At 43.8% G+C, this 24,580-nt stretch overlaps 1 protein-coding gene across 11 annotated transcripts in view; it reads left to right on the top strand.

Annotated features, from left to right (window-relative positions):
* Positions 1-3,204: 3,204 nt before the first annotated feature.
* FGFR2 (fibroblast growth factor receptor 2) overlaps positions 3,205-24,580 on the top strand; it is an 87,673-nt gene continuing 66,297 nt past the window's right edge. For 4 of the 11 annotated variants that reach the window (XM_030487374.1, XM_030487373.1, XM_030487372.1 and 1 more), the window contains exon 1: positions 7,747-8,039. In XM_030487374.1, the coding sequence (XP_030343234.1) occupies positions 7,754-8,039 (286 nt within the window). In that variant the 5' untranslated portion in view covers positions 7,747-7,753. Of the gene's footprint in view, positions 3,647-6,206; positions 6,262-7,739; positions 8,040-23,705; positions 23,973-24,580 lie in introns of those variants that run through there. The other 7 variants (XM_030487368.1, XM_030487369.1, XM_030487366.1 and 4 more) reach the window with 7 other exon arrangements.

Below are 24,580 nucleotides of genomic sequence, written 5' to 3'. Positions count from 1 at the left end.
TATTTTAGCTGCCAGAGTTTGGGTTTAGGCACTTTAGAAGAACTTAAAAGAAAAGCTAAACCTTGGACAAGTATTTAGTTACATCCAGCATGGTCAAGCAAAATTTTTGGACAGGACATGGAATAACAGGGAAGAAATGTTGTTTCCCAGTGTCTTCTGTAGAGAAGCTAAATCCTAATGTGTGTGGCTGAATTAGGATCTAGAGGATTTCTTTCCATAGATCTCTGAACTTGAATGTGTGGGTTTTCTTTTTCTTTATTTAATTTTCTGTATTATATTCCTATTTTCACCAGATAGAAATGTGGAATGTTAGCAGGTCCTGCACCTGGAGAATAGAACAGTAATGAAGAATTGTCTTCCTTCGGGTACCCATGGCCTCCCTTGCCATCTGTCTGCAATGTGGCAGGACCTGGGGCTTGCTCCTCGCTGGGATCCCATGGAGGAGCCTGTTTCTGTGGAGCCCTGATTACAGTAACATCTCCAACACTTAAAAGAAATGTCAGGGGCTCTGTAAGGATTAGAACTGAGGCGAGCTCAGAAGCAATGTGTTGTGTTTTTATCTAAGGTGACTTTTCCCACATTACTCGAAGGCATCGGTTGCCTATCTCACCTTATCTCTCTCTTGATGCAAGCTCTTTATCTTCTGCTTAACCTTCTACCTTCATCCCTAAAAGCCCTTGAGCCGGGCTTTTGGTGGCTCCAGCCTGGGAGCAGCCTGAAGTCAGGCACATCTTCACCTCAGCCTGCCAAGCAAAAGGAGATGCCAAGTGGAAATGAATCCATCTCCTCACCTCTGCCTGCTCCTCGGTGGAGATTGGGCTGAGCCCAGCTGTGCCTTCCCTGTTGAACATTAACCATATCCCTGCCTGCGTGCGGAGGGGGGACCAGGGTCCAGCTGACAGCACTGACAAAGAGCTGGCAGGGCTGAAAGATTCAATTTAACTTACTTTCTCCTCCCCCGCTTCCATATGCGAGGCGGGGGGACAGCACTGTTCCTGCTTTTGAAACTTGCGGTGCAAAGGAGCATTGGTGTCCTCATTTTCCTTCCTCCCTATTGATGTATCATTGCCAGGATGAAAAAGGACGTCTCAAGAGCTTTTGAAAAAATGGGTGACTACTCAAGACATTTTATAAAGGAGGAAGAATGGGGAAGAAAATAGGACTCGGTAGGGGGTAGAAGGAGCCTGAATGTGTGCCTTGTCTGTCTATTCTTTTGCTTGAAACCTGGAGCTGTTGTTCCTATTTCAGTTCAAACTGTCACCTTTAGTTCATGATGGCTTTACTGCCCTTGCTCCTGAACCTCAACAGATTGGGGCTTATTTACCTATTCACACTCTGCTGTGGAACCTCATTAATAGGCTTATTAGCCACACTATTCACGTGCAGGGGGGCTCACAGAAAAGGTCCCAGCCACTTTGAGAGGAGGAGGAAAAAACTGTAAAGAGATTATGCTCTCATTCAGCAGCCTAACTGCTATGAAAGGCTCCCTGGGCCCACTGAGATCTCTTGAAGCCTAAATATGATGACAGAATTGATCTCCCCCCTACTCCCCCCTTTTAATTCCAAACATGCTTCTGCTTTTCTCAGATGGAGGAGCTGGGCTGTTGTGGGCCACTTTAGGAGAATGTGGCTCATTTAAGAGAAAAGGCTGCTATTGATAGACTGCTATCTTTTCATCCCCAAAAAGAATAAATTCTGACAAGTGCTTCCAGACATTGGGAATAGGTGTTCTGATTTGTCATTTTTAGTGGAATGCTTCCTTTTCTTTCAGAGTATGCAAAGATATTGATGAATGGGGAAAGGTATTGCAGCTTCCTGTGCCGGACAATAATTTATGTGAGAATGCGTTAACAATGTTTTCAATGGGCAGTGGACATGCCCGGAGCTGGGAAAATTGGATCTTGACTGTGACATCTCCGCTTCTCAATTAGAACATTCACATGTCTGTTGCTTTAGGAACAACACCAGAAAAATAATTAAACCTGTGTTTCTAATCAATTACAAATTCGTCTGATGTCCCTCATAAAGCCTGAATTACTGCTGACGATGGTGGGAAAGTACTTGCTGGGAGGTAGGTATATGTTCCAGAGAAAACTTGTTTTCGGTGTCTGGAAGTATGTAAATAGGGAGTTACACTATGCTATGCAGCCACAGTCCTTGAAAATCCCCTTGGATCAATATTGCACACAGCATACAAAATGTACAGTAGGGCTATGCTTAAATAAAGTAGCTTTAAATTGATGAACACTGATTTAATTTGAGGCAACCACCATTTATTGATTTCTTTGTCAAGTTGACTCTCCAAAGCAAGCATTACATGGGCTTTGTATTAGCAACCTTTTAGTTAATGGTATCTAAAGCAAATGTTTCATTAAGCATGTATCAGGTTAAGCTAGAGTGAATTTTGAATGCCAGTTTAATGCAGTTTTAAATCTGTTTGTGCAGGCGGATGATGTTTGCACAACTGTTGGACAACTTCCCCTGTTTGGGCACTATTAGTAAAGGTGCTCTGTGAGACAAATTCACCAGGTGGTTGAAATCAGGCTTTGCACTCAAAGGCTCCTAAACGGAGGGTGGTTTTTTAGCGGGTGCTATGCACTCATCCTCTCCAGCTACAGGCTACAGGCCAAGCAGGGCTTCTGAGCCAAAAGAGCTCCTGGAGAGGTTTGTTGGGGGAAAGCTGTTGAGACGGGAACACTTTTGTGTGAGGATGGGGATGCCGATGCTGCCCTGTGCCGCCCCACCGTGCGGCCGGGCAGCACCAAGCCCCAAACCACTCTCCCCATCCTTCCTTTCCAAACTTTGAGCGGGGCAACACTGTGCGGGATTCCTCCCTTTCCACGGCAGGGATTTTGAACTAGATGAGCCTTAAGGTCCCTTCCAACCCAAACCGCTCTGTAATTCCTGCTTCCCTCCTGCCCCTGCGTTACCGCTGTTCCTCCGCGGTACCCCTGCCGCGGGCAGCAACTCCGGTCCCCGCTGGGGTGGTGGCGGCGGAGCGGAGCGGGGCCGTGCGGTGCCGGGCGGCGGGGAAAGGTGGCTCCGGCGGCGCGTCCGCCGCGATTGGCAGAGCCGAGCAGCGCCGTCCAGGAAACGGCTCGGGTTGCAGCGGGGGGAGTGACCAGGGGAGGGAGGAAGGGAGCCGGAGGAGTGCGCCGGGAGAGAGGGGAAGGGGAAGAGAAAGGGGGGGGGAAGAGAGGAAAAAAAAAGCCCCACCAAAACCAACCCAAACCACCACCCACCCGAGGGGGGTTGTCGGCTTGACAAAGCTGCGGGCGGCTGGATGGAGCGGAGCGGGACCCGCAGCGATGCCCGCACGGGGGAGGAGGCTGCTGGCGCCGGGCACGGCGGGCTCGCCCCTCTGAGGCGGTAGCCGCTGCAGCCGAGCGAAGGGACGGGACGGGACGGGGCGCCGGGCCGGCTCCTGCCTCGCCTCCCTGCTACCGCGTCCCGCGGGGGATGCGCCCCGCTGCGCTGCTGCGGGTTTGCCAGCCGGGGCTGCCCGCGGAGTGACCGCGGCCGCGGAGGGGTTCTTCCCGTCCCCGGAGGAGTTCCTGCCCACCGCGGGGACCCGCAGCCCAGCACCGCGCCTCAGCCCGCCTGTTGCGGGCGACCGGACCTTTCCCGCGGATCTTCCTCGCCGCAGGTAATGGCACTGAGCGGGATGGGGGGGGGGGAAGGCGCAGCCACCTTGTAAGGTGGCGGAGGGCAGCGGTCGGGCTGCCGGTGCGGGGCCCCGCAACTGGTGCACGCCGACTCCGGGGCGCGCTGTGCCGATGCGGGGCTTGGGATGCGGCGGGGGGCTCCGTTTCTCCCGTGCTCCCCGTTCTGTCACTTGATGGTCTCTGTGGGGCTGGGGGGGGGAGAAGTCCGAGGTATATTTGGGGCCGATGTCCAGCGGTGACAGCGGGGCGGTCGGTGCGGGATTAGAAGGGGGAGGCTCAGCATCCGGGGAGCATCCCCCCGGTTCGGAAAGGGATCGCCTGGACCGGCCGCCCGCAGCCCGGCGCCGCCGGAGCGGGGGGTCCTGCCCGCCGCGGGGCTGGGAAGGGGGTTCCCGGGGTAAAGCGGGAGAGAAATCCCCGATGAAATATATATTTAAATGCAAAACGGCCCGTTCAAACAGGCACCCATTATGCGTTTGGTGTGAAACGCTATCAACATTTAAAACTTCATTGTCTCCTTTGTACCAAATCCCTGTAAATCTTCCACTAGCCTTTACTCATTTTCATCTGAAAAGCCTGTTTGGGCTGAATAGACAGCAATCAGCAGCCTCGGGACTTCTCTCTCTCTCTGGAATGTCAATTAAAATGCAGATTTTTTTTTTCTTTTTCTCTCCCCCTGATCTCTTGGTGGCAAAAGACTTGAGAAAACCAGGATAGTCCTGGAAAGCAAATGAAAGAAGTTCAAACAATGCTAAAGTACTGAAGCTGCCAGCCGGTTCCCATTAGTCGTCCAGAATTAATGTTTAATAGCTGTGATGCTCAGATTTGCTTGGAGATTGAACTGTGATGAAGAGTCTTGTTAGTTACATATCTGTGTATATATATTTATAGATGCGTGTATATTTATGTGTGGGTATATGTGTGTGTATGTGTATATAAAGCTGTTAGCTCCAAAGCTTCACGTACCTGGATTTTTCTGATGAAGCTACTGGGCTTTTAGGGCGCTGGAGATTTCTTTGTGGAAGGAAGAGCCATATTTCATTCAGATTTTGCTATTCCCTGCCTAATAGAGAGAGATGCTGAAGGGCTGTACAGCGAGCAGTGTATTGATTTGGTTAACATACTCTACAAATTGTACTCTCCCTGGGGAGTGATAAACATCTTATAAACAACAATGGAAGTAGATTAAAAAGAACACTGAGCATTGAATTTAATTAATGCCACTGCTGAACAAGTACTACTTGTTTGTGTGTGTGAGTGCGTTTAAGCTGAAGTACAGCTTGGAAGAATTTGGTTGGGCTCCCAAACCAGTCTGCTTTCCCATGCTTGTCAGTTTGGCAAAGAAATTTGGGCAGGTATGTGACGAGGTGAAAATTGACTTGATGAGCGAGTGGCAAGGAGAGCCATCAATCATTGGAGCCTGACAACTCCTCCCCAAAGTGTAGGCTGAGAAGAGAGACAGAGTTCCCTTTCAAGGGGAAAAATAAACACTACGTGTGGCTTTCACTGAGTCTGAGACTCCAGGAGGGATTATGGTATTGTAGTCAGGAAGCCAGAATTGTGGAGGCCAAAAAGCATGCTGGGGCTGTGTTCCAAACATTGAGATAGAGGTACATAATTATCCAGCACAGGAGGTCTTTCCAGAGACTCGTCCCCCAGCAACTGTGGCGATTAAACTATGAAAAGAATTTGGTTTCATTTCATCTTCGTTGGACTCTGCTTCTTTTGGCAAAGGGCAACCCTCGAACCCCGGTCGCTGTTGTGGTGGTAAAGAGGGGTTTGGTTTCATGGATGGGTCCAGAGCTCTGATTTGTGCTTTGCTACGCCTTTGCAAGCCACGGGTTTGATTTTTGTGGTGCCCTGTGGATGAAGAGCCCCTTCGTTCTGCTGGCAGATGTTCAGGTGCGGAAGCAAATATCTAGAGGTGAGAAGATGCGTGGTCAAGTAGCCTTGTGGCCACTTCAGGCTTTAGGCTGAGGATAGGAACCACAAACGTGCTTTCAGTGGTGTATAATGTAGCCTAAAAATCTAAACCAGCTGAAATGTAAGTGGAATTAATGCTGTTGGAGTCTGGAATATAGGCTAGCATTCTGGTATGTTTTCTTTTTACAAAACCGTGATTTTCTCATTTATATACTTTGCCTTTAATTGGAATTTACAGGATGATTTATGGCAATTAAATCAGCATTACATCCAGCCTGTTCATTAGAGTTTCTACCTGCTTTACAGCTGGATAAACTGAGCTACAGAGCCATGGATATGGGTCTGTGGGTCGCGCGGTTGACCGGGGTGGCAGCATCCAGGAGGGCTTGATCCGATCCCTCACTGAATGCAATCCAGTCCCAGAGACAGAGCTCTCTTCAGTTCTACACCTGCTCAGTGCTTATTTAAAGAAGAGCTGGGCAAGCTCTTTGCAAATGTTTATGCAGTGGTCTGGTGATGTTTTCACTGGAGGTTTAATAGTAGTTGCTAGCTTGTGGTCTGGGATGCTTGTGCTATGTTCGAATCTCTAAAGGAGGGACAGAGCTTTTTGCTGATACCAGCTGAGGAGAAAAAAGCTTGCCCTGAAGAATAAGGGATTCACCTGAAATACCAGGTATTAATTATTTTCCCCAAGTGCTTTATTTATGTCATCTAAAATCTGTTCCTACTGACTCCAGATGTAACATTATTTAGTACCCAAGATAAAAGATGCCTCAACAGCATTTCTGTCCTTAGCTCTGTGAACTTGGCTTGTACACAGCAGATAGCAAAAGGCTAATAAAATCTGAATACACTTTTTAATGGTTGGCCTTATAAAGGGAGAATACTTGGCTGTGTTTTGTGTACTATACGCTGAGGTACCATACCACATCCAAATGGCAGGGGTTTTGAGAAGTTTGCCTTTATCTTTGCACTCCTTGCCTTTTTAAGGGTGAGGGCAGGAGCGAAAAAGAGTTTTTATGTTATTTTTCGCCTTCAAGATGAGTGCTCTTGAATTTTCAGTTGGGTTTGATCACATCTAAGATGAATCATTGGCCAGGTTGTATTATCCATTGACTGAGGTTTACCATCTTTTATTTTTGAAGCGGAAAATCAGGTCTAATTTTCTGGTTGAGCTGTTAAATTACTCTGTGAGGATGCTCTTCTGACCCTTACCTGACATCTTCCTGTGGTGGCAACAGAGTCCCATTAAGGGAGTAGTAGTTACTTTGGTACTGCTTCTCTTTTCCATCAGCCCATGCCTGGATTACCAGTTAACTCCATCCATTTAGATTAGTTTTACTGTGAATAAAATACTTATTTTTTTTAATCTTATCTGAAAAAATATAGATCAATAACCATTTTTGAAAGAGAAGAGAAATGTGTGTGCGCACAGTTTAGCATATATGAATGGAAAACAATGCTGGGGAGGTCCCCTGTGAAACTGCAGTCTGTACCATCCTTTATAAAGATTTTAATTGCCTGTAATGCCACGTAGCTAACCAGTATCCCTGCAAAGACTGGAGCCTTCCACCTGTACAGAGCTCTCAGGCTTTAGAAGGATACTGAACTGAGTCAGAAGAAGGTTCATCCATAGGGGAGCTGGAAGTCCTGTGGTGAAATAGAGTTTTACAGATTATCCAAGTATTTTTCAACTAGCTTCTTCTTTTTTTTTCCTTGTGGAAAATTACTGAATTCCTGCAACTTCAGCTGGCTGCAGAATTGCCTAGGTGAAGGAACGAAAACCAAGGCAAACTTACATAAACCTTCAAACAATAACAAGAATATAATTTGTATAATTGTGGTAATTTTGTAGCATTACAGGTTATGTGCCTGCACATGTGTGTGCCTCTCGGTTTGTTTTAAAACCTGTATGTTTTTCTGTCAGTAAAATAGCTCTCTAAATATGTGCTGAGAAGTGATTTTGTGAAAACAAGGAGGACTTGGTTACGCCTCAGGTGATGATGGAAGCTGCTAACAGAAAATGAAAAGTCACTCACTTTTCACATATTCTTGAAGCTGGAAAACTATTTTTCCCATCCTCCTCCTCCCTTCCCTCTCCCCTCAGCTCTGCTAGGGGCTTTCTGAAGTTTTTGGGTTTGCACTTTAAGATGTTTTTGCTGACAATGTTAAATCTCTCTTCTCTCCACAGCAGCAGCAGCCGTCGTTCCAAGGGAGGAGGTATTACCCTGGCCGAAGGCACTGCTTTCTCTCCATGCTTCTCTAGAGGTGTTCAGATGGGATTAAAGTCCACATGGAGATATGGAAATGGACCAGGAATTTGCTCTAAAAAGATGGTCAGCTGGGATTCGGGTTGCATTATCTGCCTGGTGGTGGTCACCATGGCTGGACTTTCCCTGGCTCGACCTTCATTTAATTTAGTTGTTGAAGACACCACGCTGGAACCTGAAGGTAAATCACTCTATAATCCTTAACTCTGCAAAAGAAGTTAATTCTAAATGCCTGAATGTCTGAAATAAAGTCAACATCTTTATATGCTTTGATAAATCTAAGGCAAGTAACAGATTAGCCCTCAAGAATTATGTTTTTTGTCTTTTCCTGCTCACACATGGGCTGTGTTCATGCAAGCGTTCGTTTGTTTAATCTTATGCAAGCGAGTGGTGTCAGTGATTTCACTTGGGACTGTCATCACGTTGTATAATCAAAGCGTACGGCTGAAAGTTTTCAGGAACGGGTCTGTAAGGAAACCAGGCTGCTGCACTTGCATACGTGTTACATGTTGCTGTCTCAAGGAATGAAATGGCTGTATAGCTGCATGTCTTTGTGATTGTCTTAACCTGAGAAGTTCAGAGAAAAATAAACCCCATGAGTTTTTCAGTCACGGGGCCTGAATGTTCAGTTTTGCCAGGCACTCTGCAAGTGGTGTTGCAGCTTTATTAGTGTTTGTACTTTGGATACATTTCCCTACTGCTGTTAATATCCAAGAACAACCGGTACAGTGTCTGAATTGCAAGTTCTGAAAGTGTAAATGTTGAGATTTGAACAGCAAGGACTGCAGTTCATTGCTGGGAAAGCAAAGGCTAATTGAGACCTTTACATTGGAAAAGGTGTTTTGATAAAATCTCCTTCTCTGAGCTGGCACCTGTTGATACGTTCTAGGTATATCCGTTCCTTAAGCTTTGCGAAGTGCTTTTCTTCTCCAAACAGCGAAGGAGGGGCTGCCTTTTTATTGTCGTGAACTGATTGTATATAAGGGTGATTCTACTGGATTGTGTAGGATCTTTCCTGCTCTCTGAGCACCTTAGGGGGAAAGAGAGGCTTCCTTCATAAGGTTTCATCTGTCCCTTGGAGGAGTGATTACATTTCTAACAACTCAACTGTCAACCTAATATAATAGTCCATAGAGCATTTCTGCCTCAGCAAGCTTGCTGGAAAGAATTTGGCCTTTACACATTCTACTACTCATGTCCACGGATACGGCTTTGTTTTTATTTAATACATTTTCATGCAAAACTTATTTGTTTCTATCCGCTGCCTCTAAAAATAGACGTCACCAGCTAACACATATTTAGAATCTGTTCCAAGTACATTTTTATTGATGGCAGGAGATGAACTATTTAGAGACGAGAAGCCCTCCTCCCTAGCAAGTGTTCCTGAAAGAAGTTAAGAGTACAGCAATATTGTCATCTGTCAGCCATAGAGATTGCTGATAGCAAAGATGTTTTATTTTCCTTTTGAAGGTAACTTGAGAATTAAGAAAATAAAGCCCAACTCTCCTCACCACTTACTGTATGGTTTGTTAATTGCACATCTGGTGCCTTTTTGGCTTTTCAGAGGAATGACAAAAGCATGAATAATTCTGGTTGCAGACTTGCTGTTTGTAGTGAGGTTCCCTAGTTTTAGGGTTAAATCAGAAAGAATGTGGATGCAGGATTGGTGGAGTGTTTTACGGGGGGAAGAGTAATATTTTCTGTATGATGCCGGATAATTTTTCAGCTTTTCAGGGAAAGAATAGCTTTTACTATTTTAAAAAGCACAGTTTAAAACCATGTTTCTTCCACAGTAAATATCCAGGGGGTAGAATCTGGGTTTTATCAAAGAGTAAATTGTTAAAAACGATTTAAAACTTCTTCCCTGGGCAGGAATGTTACTGACATGAAACAATTCTAGACGTGAGAACCCGAATCATTACCAGAAATGAGACAAGGAAAAACTAAACCAAAAAACCCAACAAAAAAATGCCTCAAAGTTAATGGCATAATAAGAGCTTTTATGCTGCAGAATACAGGGAATTGTGTGGGATTTATATCTGAGATTTGGGAAATAAAACCTCCTTTATGTACTTCATTAAACCCTAAGTTTTACACAATCACCTTCTCCGGGTTCCATCACTGCCACCCACAAGCTTTCCAGGCCCAAAACAAAACAAAAAACCCTTCCAAAAACCTCTTCAAAACCAAAGCAGACTTCTTTTTTAATTTAGTAAATGCCAAACATTTTGGCCAGAGCTAATCTGGGGGGTCAGGTGCTCCAATAATGCAGGTTTTCGGTAGGGCTGCTGAGTATGCAGTCATTAGAGCTATGACATTTCATACCAGCTGAGAAGGTCAGCAGGGCCATGACCTTTGGTGACACGTTGATCTGTTTTTTAGTCTTCCTTCATGGACATGCCCCGAATTCTGTGTTTATTTTTGATGTTAGGTGCTTTTATCATTACGATTTATTGTGTCAGTGACTCAGAATATTAAAAAAGAATATTCTTTTTCTTCTGTATAGAAGATTAAGGGGAATTGAGATTGTGGCTTTTTGTCCCTTTGATTTTAATAGAGGATATGTTCTTGTCTCTTAGCTAAACCTAACTTTAGGTTAGGTTGCAACCTTCAGAATAGCTGGTGTTAAGCACGTACTTTCGTACAAGCAGTATTTATCTAATAGGGTAATCAACTTCATGGATATGTGCAGGACATGGGCAAGATGTTATCATGCTTTGAGGTGCTTTGCTTGTGGTTATTTGCAGTCAATCAATCTCTTTGGTAGCACACTTTCAGGTGCTTTTATAAAGTGCTGGGCTCATTGAGCTCTGAATCTCATCTGTGACCATTAGATATTACTCCAGTAATTTACTCAGTATTTACTCTGAAAATGGTATCTTGAGCCGTTGTAAATTATGGTATCAATGATATTGTGGCTGTTCACCAGTGGCTGGATTCTGAGCGTTATTGGTTGTGGTGCTTTCTTCCCTAAGCTAAAATTGGAGGCTGTTGAGCGTCGTGAGCAGAAACAGGACCTGTAGGAGTTAGTTTGAGGGCTGTCAACTATCAAATTATGTCTCACATCAAGAGTTTACATCTGTGTTTTTTATCCTAGGGAGTATAAAGCCTTTCTGCTTTTAAATATTTAGAAATAAGCCTACCCCAGTGTGTACAAAGGAGCCATTCTCTTTCTGTGTACCCGGGCTATGAAGGCCTTTGATGATAGCCAACATTTCAAAAGGGCTCTGACCGCACACATAGGTTGAAGGGTTACTTTGTGAACTGAATAATTAGTTTAGACATATATTTGATAAATAGCAAGCTCTCCCTTGACCTTCCCTTGCCTGGGCTGTGTGTTATCGTTCTGCTGGGTAGCTAATTTAGTTTCTTCCCCACGTGCAATGCCTTGACGCTGTCCTTGGAGCACCCACTTGGAGCCCTCACCCGGTGCGGTAGCAATGTGTTTCAGTTCTTTCAATTTAGGTCAAATTTCAAAGGACTAATTTAAGCTTTCCACGAGGGACAGCCTAATTCTGTGTCCTGTGAAAAACACAGGAGTTCAAAATGGCCTTAAATGTGCGCTTGGGAGCAACAGTGAAGAAGAGAGACTTTCTTTGATGGGTGGTGTGTGCTTATGGTGGGCTCTGAAGTGAGTAAAGAGTTGTCATTTGGGTTTTAACTTGGTCATAGCTATTTTCTGGCACTAAACAACATAAAAACGTAAACACATTCACTGTAGTACACAGAGCAGTATCTTAATTTTGGTAAATATATTGCATAGTATGAGCAATATACCTTAATTTTGGCGACAATGTTGCATAATATGGGCAATATACCTTAATTTTGGTAGCACTGTTGTGTATATGAGCAATATAACTTTAAGTTTAGTAACAATATTGCATATATGAGCAATATACGTTAATTTTGGTGACAATATTGCACAATATGAACACTATGCCTTTGTTTTTTGTAAAACTGCTGCATAATATGAGCAATTTACCTTCACTTTTGTAAAACTCTTGGCAATACTTAAAGGTTAACATCACCCATGGTCACAGTGGTTAGCTCAGTCCACTTGGACATCCTCTGTTAGCCACTGCGACCTGCCTGGATGAGGATGTGGAGTCCTGTGAGGTTCTTCTTGGGCTCCCAAGCAGTGGGATACAGAGGATCCCAGTGGTGGGATGTGCCCTGTCCCATGCGAAGCAGTGTGCTCCCCATTCTGGATCACCCTCATGGGTCCTCTCCATGCCACCCTGCTGTGAGGGACCCCACATGGTGGTCGTCTTCCAGGAGTGGTGGAGAAACATCAGGATGCTGCTTCCAATTTGGTCGGAAAAATAAAGCAAAAAGTTCACCCAGGGTTCCTTTGTTGCTGGTGTTTTGGGGTTTTTACAAGAACAGTGGCTTTGATATCGGCAAGTTCTGAGTAACAATTCAAACTGATTAGTTAAATCAGAGTTTAGGGTTTGGGTTTATTTAAGGCAATTATCACAGCCTATTATGGAGGAATGTGACATCCCCGCAGCTTCGGGTGAGGGTTGGATGCCCTTTCGGGGATCCGGTTCAGTAAGTTATTTGGCCTAGTACAGGAATTGCTAGCTGAGATTCTGGGGAACTGTACAAACAGCCAGATTAAATCAGTCTTAATGTGTCCATTCTGCGTTGAAAATCTGCAGCGCTTTAGCAGGGGCATGGTCTTGAGCTGCAAACTAATTGGACATGGGTAGGGTTGTTATTTACTGGCTGTGTTGGTGAGACACTAGGAGTTGGTAAGGTGTCAGAGTGGCAAATATTTTGCAAAGTAGTACAAATAATTGCACATTTCAGGCTTATCTGCCATTTTTGCTTTCTTTTTAAACCATTCATATAGATAAAACCCTAACCCAGTGACCAACTCTGATGGATGTGTAGTTTTCCAACTTTAAAATAGCTCTTCCTTGGCAGAGAACTTGCAACAAACTTCAGGCCGTAGTAACTTTTTTACAGGCAAGCTACAAGTTTTCAAGTTACCTTTGAAAGCAGAATTTCCAATGAAAATGCTGACATCTCCAGTTATGTAAGTTGTCTACATGTGAGACGAGGGACTGTTGTGGTGCTTTAATGATAGTCATAGCATAGCTCTTAATGAGCATATTTCTATATCCAGCTTCCCAGCTTCAGTAGAAATGATCACTTGGCTTTGAATACATACAGTCAAAGATTAGTATTTTCTTGGAGTGAATATTTACTTCAGGAACAGATGGGGATGTGAGAAAAAGATTTAACTATCCCTTTTATCATCAATAGAGAAAAATTCCTTATTGGAAATGTCATATTTATAAAGCGTTACATATTTTGTGAGTCCTCAAGGTTGAAACTTTACAGTGAAAGCAGAGACTTTCTTTGAAGCAGAACTCCTTAGCAGTATAAATCCATGTTTTTAAAAGAACCATCGCCCGCTTAGGCAAGTTACATCTTGTCTGTTTGTAATAGTGTGCCTGGTTTCACTAGAAGAGAAAATATATTACAGTGTGGTTTAAGAAGTGCAAAAAAGTCCTTAGTCTTGCACCAGTGTGGCTGAGGGTTTGGTTCCCTGGTCAAAGCAGGACATGCTGTGCTTCTGCATCCATCAGTGGGTCGAGTGGGAGCATCTTCCCAGCGTCATTCAGGATGCGCTGATTTGTGTTTGTGGTGGCTGTGGGAAACTGGGCAACGTTTTAGCGTGGAGCCTGCCAGGGTAAAATTATCCTTACAACAAATTGGGAACCAATCTGAAATTCAGACCTTTGAATTTCAGCTCAGCACATTGCGCTGTGTGTCTGTAGTGTGGTTTTTGGTGGGGAGAATTTGGCACGATATACCCCCAAAATGAGAGGTGCCATCTTGCAGTACTAGGGATAAACTGTCTTTTAAGCTGGTTGAAAGAGAAACAACTTTGAATACAGGCAGATCTTAAATAAAGACCAGATTTGCGAGAGTGCAGCAGCCAACAGCTCCTGTTATAATTATGAAACGTGCACTGGGAGCGCCGAGCTGTTCTGGAAGTTTGGTCTTTTGGGTTTCAATCGAAGCAGAGAATGTCAGCGAAGCTGCGTCTGCATTTAGTCCATGGGGACTGTGCCTCTCAATGAGGACAGTTGCAAAATGAGATATTCTGTGAGATATTCGATCTTATAATCCATATACCAATTATGTACATCTCCAGGTTATCCGTTTCCATCTTAATTATCATTCCTGGCTTTTTTATTAGTATTTTTTTACTTTATGTTTAAAACAATAACCCTTTTTTCGGAGACTGGTTTTCCTGGACCTACTTCTGAGTATCAGAGTAGTCAGCACCTGGTATAGAGATGTCGCACGGGCTTCGCTTTCTGCTGGTTCAGGTCTTTTTGCTGCTTGTCACTACACAGATGCCATTAACCGTACCAAGGAGAGGCACAGAAAGGCAAACTGAGCGCTAGCTGCTTCCTTCGCTTGCCACGCTGCTATAATTTTAATTGTATTTCTAAAATGACTGTAAGTGAGAGCATTTGGTGAACCTCAGCGACGCTGAGGAGCTGGGATCTGACCTACTTTCTTTCCCTTCCTCACATGCTGTTGCAAGTTGTGTGTAATTATTGCTTTTCCTCCCCCGCAAAAGAACTGGCTCATGGGGCTGGGACACAAACCAATGTGGAGCAGCCCTGCAAAGCGCCTTACGGTAGTAAAACCACAAGAACTGAGAGGAGAGCAGATTTCTCTTGTACCAGGCTTGCATTTGTGAGGGTTTATTGGGAAGGGCAATGTGCTGGGGGGCTAGAAGGGAGAAAAAGGAGGGTGAGAAGCTGGTTAGGGAGGAGAGAACTCGTATTTTGGCTGTATATATATATTTTTTCCCCCTCCTAGCTTTTCATGAGTTCCTATTTTGAAAGGAGTTTTGGGACGTGGTAGTTATCACCTCAGGCTTTCTCCCAGGGGGTTTGTGGCTGTTTGAGCAGGGTTTGGAGTTGGCTGCGGTGGCTGGGCATGCCTCAGCAGTCTGCACTGAGCAGGACAAGTCTTGTAGGAGGTTAAAATGTGGTTGGATGGAACAGAACATGATCTGAGCACCATGCTCTGCTGAGTTTTTAGACTTTATAAGAAGTCATGGTGTAGAAAAGCTACATAAGGTTCATGATGCTCGGAAGGATGGGCTGTGTGTAGGTTTGCTGCTGGCAGGACCTGCTGCTGGAGAAGGTACTGCTGTGAGACTGGCTTTGCAAGTTTGTAAAGTGCCCTGCTCACTGTCTCTGTGTTGCAATGTTTAATTTGTTTCAGGGAAAGTAGTATGATTTATAATGCTGAATGCCACCCAACAGTTCTTAAAAGTCATTTCAAAACCACAGTTGAAATTCTGAGCAGTTCTTGAGCTTTGTTCTAATAAATATAAGCTTATTAATGAAAAATAATCCTGTTCAGATATTAGAGTGTTGAAATACACAGATTTGTCTGATATTGTTTGCTCACCAGGGTATTTCAGACGCGCAGATTAACATGGAGGCTCCTTAAGAAACCTGCACCACTGCTCAGTAATAGCCCTTCTCCTAACAACTCAGAAGCATTTGAACTATCTTCCATTAGTATGGCAAAGTGCCCAGGAGCCACTGCTACCAGCAAGGAGTGATGGAGGTGTCTGCAAGTTAAAAATAACCCTTGTCATGTAAATGGTTGTGTGCCACCTGGAAGTGCAGATAGCCAGCCTAGCTTTTAACTTCAGGGCTTGTTCTGCTGCTCTTGCTTTATCCCCAGGTACCCACTGGTGATTATTCTCTGTGTGGAGCTGGAATTAACTTAGCTCCGGTACCTTTTGACTAAACGTTAAAGGGGAGCCTGGCATGCCTCAAAACCTTGAAGTATTTGGAGAATATCCTATGGTTTATACGTGTTGTGGCAAACACTTTTGAAAGTGCTGAGGGGATGTTTTGGGGGTATTGTTTCCAGAGACTTTTTTTCCAATCCCACTTTAGGAAGAGGGGGAAGATGAATTTCAGGGGAACAGGCAAGACGAGACTTCCAGACAAGCTGCTAAAATTAAGAGGATTTGTATAGTCAAGTAAAAATGGGACCGTGTACAAAAGAAACAACTGCTGACTTGCTTATAGGGAATCTGAATAAATGTTCTCTGCATCCAGAACTAACACTTGAACATGAAATTGTGCAATTTTTAACCTCACAGTTGTAATTTATTTCTTTTGCATGTTGAATAGCAATAGTCCCGAGCGTGGCCTTCGGCAAACCTGGAAGAAATAGGTTGTGTTTTTATGTTTGGATTTGTGCTGTGTTCTGTTATGTTTTTATGTTGCTCTTGAAATGCAAATAAAGAACCTGAAAAAAAGCTACAGATTGGAAGAGATGCAAGAAAATATTAAACCCAAGAAAAAGCCTTTGCGACTAAATAAACCTGCTCATACCTTTCCCCAAGGCTGTGTATCTTATATGGAGCCTTTCCCAAGCAGATCTTAATGCTAAGTTGGACAATGGGAGTTGGTTAAATTGCTCTGTCACTTAGTTATGTGCAGAATAGAGTCAGGAAGATTTGATGTGCTGCTGAAAGCAGAAATAATTAGAAAATGATCCTAGTCTTGGATTCTGCTTTTTAGAGAGAGAAGGTTAATTTTTTTCCAGCTTTTCATTTGAGGTTCCGGCAGAGGTGATACATTTCCCCTTTGAATTGTATAATAGATTACATGAGAAGACTCTTCTATAATGAGTTTGAAGAGTAGTTAATTATTTTTGAGATTGTATTACTTGTGTGTGAGGTTTATATTGTACTCCCCTGCACACTTAGCACAGGGACTATCACTCTCTTAATTTAGGCAGCTAGGGGAGCTTATGGCTCGAACAGAAGTGGTCAAGATACGGTGCTTGGAACTAAAGGTTCAAATCCTGAAGGTGGCCTGTAGTTTCTTATCTTACTGATGATATTATAAAAAGCAGCACAATAATTTTAGGGGCTTTGGTGTGGCTGCTCAAGGTTGGGGGTGTGTTCTCCCTCCCTGGTTACCAAGTCTTTGAGCAGAAGACATACTGATTTGCTGTGTCTTGCTCTGCCCCATGTCTGGAGATAAATCCTATGGTGACTGTTGTATGAAGAAGTCTTCATCCTGTAAGGAGCAGGCTGTGAAGAATGGGGACAAACAGGAAGAAATTGCAGGGCAGTTCCCAGCAGCAGGAGGTGGCCTTGCTGGTCTCTGCTGTTTACTTTGAACTTGGCACGCTCTGAGTCTTCCCTGGCTTGGCTTCCAAAAGCATAAAGCACACGGCCAAGCCCAGGAGCATGTGATACTTGGCATTTTTGACGCATATTGCGTGGTTGTGCAGCCATAACTCAACAATCACAACTATAAAGACAGGTAGGAGCAAGCAGGCTGCAAGTTGTAAGAATTTTTAATCTCTGTATGAAGCCTAGACAAGTACAATTTCTCCTTCTTTTGAGAAGGAGTCTTCCTTTAACTGCAGGGTGAGACATCAACCCAGATGCTTTTGCCATTAAAGCCATGCTACAAACATGGGGTGGGTTCACCCACCTCACCACGTATCAGCCAACACACCAACATAGCAGGGGACCTCAGGAGGCTTGTCCCCATTGCTCTCTTCAGCTGGGTGTGATGAAGCCCTTCCTTGTGTCCGTAGCCAAGACTAAATGCTGCCTGGGGGTAGTTACCTCAAGGAGTTGCAGTTCTGTAATTGCTCATCTGCCAAAGAGCATTACACAAGGCAGATAGATGTAATCACATGGGCATGACTTTTAGGTGCACATGCAGAGCTCTTTTTCCTTGGCCAGGGGGTCTTGCAAGTGGTGAAACTCTGCTGCTCACTAGAATTATTTATTTTTCTAAGTCTTCAAAGCTTAGGAAGAAAAGTTAGCGCAGTGTAACATTTTCCCTTACCCATGATGACATTGGCAAGTGTTTCAATTGGAGGAGATTCACTTTTTTTTAATGATCTTAGTATATGTAACACTCAATAGGAGTTGACATGATGTTGGAGGTCCACGTTTTAGCAGGTCAGTGTGGCTGGAAGCTCTACGCTTGTTCTGGAGTACCGGGAATGTATTATGTGGCAACACTTCGTTTTGCAAATGTTTGCTTCCAGAGCAGAAGGATTCCTCCTGTTCCTCTGGTTTCATCTCTTGTACCCATCAGATGAACTAGGTCTCTATAGAATAAGGATAATGGGGTTAAATAAGATGCCAGGGAAAAAAAAATCTCAATTTATTTTGCAGAGTCTAGCACTTAATGTTTTATGGAATCACTGCTTTCAAATAGAGCAACCTGGAAGCTTGGTTTAAGGCTTGTGAAGACTTAGAATATGTCACGTATTAGTGTTTGTAACTATCATGGATATCTCTTTGATGCTTTGTGCTTGATGAAGTTTTACTAGAAGACTTAAATCCTTGTCATCACATGTTTTTATATGTTAGAGGAGGGAGAATGATTCCTGCTCTTTGGAGTGGTGTTCAGTGACAAGTGATTTTTTTATATATATATGTATATATATATTTTATATATATATATTTAGTGTTTTACAATTCTAGAAGGAACTGTAGTGATTTGGAAGGGAAAGGTTTTTGTCAGATCAGAGGCTTCCTGATTATGCCTGGCGGAGGCAGAGCTGGGCATAGCTGGCAGCTAGCTGACGGAAGCACAGTACAAATAAGCCAGCAGGAATCCAGTGACTTTGGAGAAGCAGATGGATGAATTGCAAATACTGTTTTGTCCCCATTTGTATAAGGAGACGTGCTTAGCCTTTGTGGCTTTGGTTTGCTGTTGGCTAATGGGTGATGGTCACTGTGGCCAGGAATGACTCTTTGCATTTTTAAACTGGTGGTTGTTTCTTTTGTAGGCTGAGTTTGCCACCCAGCATCAGAAGAGGAGATGGAGCTACTCTTAGTATTAGCCTGCCAACTTAAATTGAGGAAGAAGCCCATCAGTTTGTACCTGGGAGGTGGGATGGAAGGTTGCAAGCCTGGCTCATGATACCTTGGCTTCCCAATCCTTCAAAGGCTGCTTCTGGGAGAGAGCATAAAGGCTTGGGTTTGACTCCCAAAGTCAAATAGCCTGTGGCTATTCTGCTTCAGGCACGGTTCGACATCCCTATTCCATGTTGCTCATCCAGTGTGGTCTTGCTTGATTTTCCTCAATGGCAGGAAAAACAGGAGACGGGTAGGAGAAGCAGGAGGAGTGGTAGTGGTTGGCAGCCAGGCATTCCCTGTGGGGACATTCAGTTTTGCAATGAACCTCTTGGATTCCTGACAGGTCAGGTCTGTTGACCCTTCTGGGCACGCTATGGTGAGTGTTTAGTTATTTACTAAAGCCTTTTGAAGCGAAAGTGGCTTGATGGGGTCTGAGGCTTTTGTGTTATGGAGAGTTGTGTGAGAATCTTTGCTGGGGTTAGCTATTAGCTGATTGTTTAATTATTTGGCTCTGTAACTAAGTAACTAAATGCCTTGAGCCTTAAGATAAGCAGCTCTTTGTTAACGTTTTAATAAATGGAGACAAATAATAATAACTTAAAACCTAAGGAAGTATAAATCTCTTGTTTCAGTGACTGAATCTTGAACAGAAGCATGATTTGGAGTATAATTGCGTATCTCATAACAATCTGAAGTAGAGCATTCAGAATGTCCCCAGTCCTCTCTTGTGGTCATGGCTTTTACACAAACAGTATTTACTCCATTTGATGGCTGGATGGCATAAACCATGCTGTGAGACTGTATGAGCAGGCAAAGAAAAAGTTCACATGCGTTTATTCAAAAGCAGCTTGGTTTTCCATGGTGGTATTGTTCAACAGCTCCACCTATAAAATTTAAACACATTCTGTGCACTACTATTACAAATAAGGATGTAGCTGGGAGAGGACGATAGCAGAAACAATGTGCTCTCCCTTGTCCCCCAGTGTCTAAGAACACCACCAGAAATTTTGCACGTGCCTTTGTGGCTTGTTTGCTTTTTAAGGCATGATAAATAAGTGCTATACACATCAGGTAATGCGCCTTTGCAGTAGGAACTAATGCCACAATTACAGGATTTGCAGGAGAACTTTCTTAGAATGGAATTCATTCTTTAGCCTGGAGGATAGAAGGCTCTAGGGAGACCTTAGAGCAGCTCCCGGTGTCTAAAGGGGCTACAAGAAACCTGGAAAGGGGCTTTGGACAAGGGCCTGTAGGGACAGGCCAAGGGGAATGGCTTTAACCTGCCAGAGGGGAGATTGAGATGAGCTCTGAGGCAGAAGCTCTTCCCTGTGAGGGTGCTGAGGCGCTGGCACAGACTTTTCCCAGAGAAGCTGTGGCTGCCCCATCCCTGGCAGTGTTCAAGGCCAGGTTGGACACAGGGGCTTGGAGCAACCTGCTCTAGTGGAAGGTGTCCCTGCCCATGGCAGGGGGTTGGAACTGGATGAGCTTTAAGGTCCCTTCCAACACAAACCATTCTAGGATTCTATGAATCCCGTGCTGCGTTCCCACAGCTCAGCAGAGCTCTCCCAGGGAAGGGCTGATTTACAGGCTTGTGGTGATGACTGAAGGATGCAGTTTCAAGGCAGAGCTTTGGAGAGGGCTGGATGAGCATGGATTTGATACCAGATCACAAGCCTTGCTCGGTGCTGCAGGCTCTGCAGGGCTATCTCCTCCTCCTTCTCCCATCTAGCTATTTTCACTAGGGGAAAACTCAGGGTGCTGCTGCTGAGAATACTGGAGGATGGATGCAAATGAGAGCCGAGCAAACTTGCACACTTATTTCCCTGTTATGCTCAGAAGATGTGGATGTAAGGAAATAATCCTGATGCCAGCCTCAGAGAAGCCATGGGTTTGATGGTACAGCTTGCACATGGGTTCAAAACTTGTCCCTAACTTTCAGAGCAGTGTAAAAATCCTTGTGCAGTGTCCTGGAATGAGAATTAACTTTGCACATAGGTTGTTTATGTGCTGCTGGGAATGTTTTAACAGTTTAGACTGGTTGATTTTTGCATTGCAGCTGATGGGCGGACTCATGCCTCCGAATCCCACCTGTTCTCTGTTTGCTTTTGGGCACCATTTCAAACCCACACTGGAAAGAGTTTATAGGCAAACATTATAAAAAGTGACAGTCTTAAGTGCTGCTACATTCTAGTTTGGCAACACAAAGGCTTACCTGAAATAACTCACTATTTCCAAACATGACTTCATTATTGCATGACAACACTTTGCTGTGTCTTCCCTGAGACTCTAGAGAGAAAGAAATGGAGGAAGATAATATTTACCAAATGCTAATACCTATTGAAAACTTATTTTTCATCAGTGTACTAGTAATTTTCTGCGGAAAAGGCATTTTTTTTTCTTTGTAATTTTGAACTAAATTACTGCTCTTGAGTTTGGATTTGCATTTGTTTGAAAGACTCAGTGTACATTTGGGGATAGTAGTTTCTAAAGAGGTGGAATCAAGGATGGGAGGTAGAAAATTACTTACCTTCTAATTGTATGTGAACAACCAATCTGCCCAGGAGGATGCTGCAACCCATGTGAGCATCCTGTGAGTTTCCTAGCCCTCTTTGGTAAAAGCCTCTAATGCACTTAAAGGAGTGTTGAGTTATATTCACCCATGGTGGATTTTTACAAAGCTTAAACAAAGACATTTTCAGACTCCAGTACATTGTTGGCACAGTGTAAACTCTATTAAAGAAATTTGCTTTGCAGGTAGAGCGTTACAAAGAGTCTTAAAAACTTCAAAGTAAATTAGCTGGTTGGCTTCAACTTCCTTCTTTCTTTCTTTTTGTTTTAATCTGACAGAGGAATCTTAATTTAAAATAAAATCTCAAGCGAACTCAACTATACTGTTACAAAATACACATAGAAAGGAGCCCATGCTCCTTCTGGAAATTAGGTTCCTAACAGCATAGTGTAGTACTCAGTGAAGCACCTGCATTGCAGATCTGTGGATTTGTGACTGTATCAGCAAGACTGAATTAGTTTATAAGGAGTGTAAAGCTGTATTGGAGCTTGTCCTAGACTGAGATGGAACTTTGCACGCTAGAAAGTTTAGAGACCTTGTTATAAAATCTAATCCAAGAATCTTTATGTTCTCCATGACTGGTCTTGTTTAAATGGTTTTATGTACTTCTTCTGGTCACCATCTTGGTGGGATGCATGTGTCAAATCTGTTATTTAAAAAACCGCATTCGCTCTAGAGAAAAAACCAGGAGAAGCTGCTTGCTTTGCAAGGTCACATCACTGGATCTGTTCTCACTCAGGCAAACTCCCACTGAACTCCCTGAAATGACATAATTCCAGGATGAGTGGGAGAAGAAATCTGGCACACTATTTTCAAGTGTGTCGGTATAACCCAGTATTTAAATGCACAAGTGTCCCATCAAGGTGGCCACTTCTGGTACTTATAGAATAATGGACTATCTCAAGTTGGAAGGGACCTATAAGGATCAAGTCCAACTCCTCTGCTCCTTGCAAGGCTACCTAAAACTAAACTGCTGACAGAGCTTCAGCATTTCCAGACTCACATTCACAGGCCTGCTCAGATGTGATGCTTGTTTCGGAGTTCTCTGTTGGAAGTGTGATACAAGAAATGACAATGCCATGCCCTAAGGATAAGGAAGAGAGGTTTCAGGGTTTCCGTATTCTTAGAAGCAAGGGTGGGCATCGAGGAGTCACCTACTTTAATATTTTCTCCCTAACAAACACAAAGGTGTGTGTGTATATTTATATATGTACACAGTGGTGCACAGTTGGTGCCTGCATGGGAATGATGTGTGCCGCGGAGCAGCTGTCTGTGTGATGTGACCCTCCTCAGGAGCAAACAGAAGATGGTTTCATGCTTCTTTCCTTTATTTAATGTTCCTTGGTGAGGCGCAAAGGCTTGTGGGAGAGGGATATTGTGATTGTAGGGAGAAACCATTACAACTGCAGTCCCTGTATCTGGAGCATCCCTCTGTGGAGATGGTCCCAAGTGTCTGGAGCTGTGGTTCCCTCCCTCCTGCTGAGAGCCAGCCTTGGAAAAAGGGGTGATGAAGCTCTAGTAACTATAGGCAGATGTAGTTTTCCAGGGATTTTTTTTTTTGGTATAAGACTGTAGTTTGACTTTCTTTTTGTTATTTGGTTACAAAAGGGAATTGGTGGATGAGACATTTTGTTTTGAACTTGTGTGTACACTGTGATGTTGAAAGCTTTGCTCGTGTTCCTGGGTTTCTGCAGTATTCTGCTCAGGAGAGGCTGTGAAATAAGAAATGAAGCCTAGGTTAAGGGAAAAAGTTACTGTCACTGGGAGCAGAGCTGGTGGTGTAGAAGGTAAATGTAGAGGCTTTGGGAAGGGTGCAGGGATTAAAATAAAGGGCGTCATATATGCTGTGTATAGGAACTCATGTTTATTAGGTTAGCGAGGGGGGGTTTGATCATTCTTTTCTTCCAACACAGCTCTTCGCAGGTTGAAAAAGAAAACAACAAACTTATAAAATCAGATGGGGAAAGGTTAAATATTAATCTGAATTGCAGACCCAAATGCTAAGATATAAAACCGGATTTGCTTCTCGAACTCCTCCTGCCTCCTCCAAATTCCTCAAAGCCCTAGGTTCAGCAGCACTCATCTCTCTGGAGTCGCTTGCTGTGACCAGTGAGAAGGGTTGTGCCTCTGCGTGGCACTCGGGACAAGGCACTGATCAAAAGGGAATGAGCTTTGCTTGTGGTTAACTTCTTGACAATGAAGCCTATTCCATACCTGTGCGTGGTTCAGTTTTACAAGGCAGATTGCTGGACTAATCTGGATGAAACTTTTTTGTTTAACGTAAGTTGATTTCTGTGGATGAAAAGGGCCTTCACTGACTTGTGTTGGAAATTCTCTCCTTTCCCCTCTCTTCTTTTCCTCCTTTCCTCCCACCTTCACAGAGCCGCCAACCAAATACCAAATCTCTCAGCCAGATGTATACTCAGCACTTCCAGGAGAGCCTCTTGAGTTGCGCTGTCAATTGAGAGATGCCGTCATGATCAGTTGGACTAAGGATGGGGTCCCTCTGGGGCCTGACAATAGGACAGTGATTATTGGGGAGTACTTACAAATTAAGGATGCTACACCCAGAGATTCGGGCCTCTATGCTTGCACTGCTGTTAGGACCCTAGACAGTGATACTCTGTACTTCATTGTAAATGTTACAGGTGAGTGTACATAGGTTTTTGCATGTAGATGCTGTAAAATGTGATATGAAGACACATTATGCTATAATGTGAAGCAGTCCACTCGGGCACAGCGGGTTGAGCTGGATTCTCTAGTTATTTAGGTATTTTCCTCCTTGTCCTTGCCCTGAGATGGACTCTGTATATACTCCTTTTATTTCAAAGGATCTATTGTGGGGGGGGGTGTTAAGGTCCCTTCCAAACCAAACCATCCTATGATAACTGCTCCTGAATAGCTCTCTGTTTTATGCCACTATGACAGAGTTGTGATGACGATAAAGCCAGTAGAATGAATACAAAGGTATTCAGAAGAGGAAAAGGGGTGTCCCACATCCTTTAAGTTTAAGGATAAATCATTCTGGAGATACTCAGTTCTATTGAACTGAATGTCTTTAAGAAAAACAAAAATTGTAAGTGGAAAGAGATTTTTGGGGTTAGCAAGCTCCCTGTAGAAACTTTTCAGCATTTCAGGATTATTAGCTAGTTTTGTTAGAATTTTATAAGAATAACACACGTTTTGTGGCTGGATTTTCTTTTTCTGTAGCTACTGCACAATGTAACATCTGTTCTCCTGATAGATAATCTTAAGA

This window comes from Strigops habroptila, chromosome 5 (genome assembly GCF_004027225.2).
Source record: "Strigops habroptila isolate Jane chromosome 5, bStrHab1.2.pri, whole genome shotgun sequence".
In the NCBI taxonomy this organism is placed as follows: domain Eukaryota; kingdom Metazoa; phylum Chordata; class Aves; order Psittaciformes; family Psittacidae; genus Strigops; species Strigops habroptila.
Note: the sequence above shows the minus strand (reverse complement) of the source record. Positions and strands in the feature narration are given on the sequence as shown.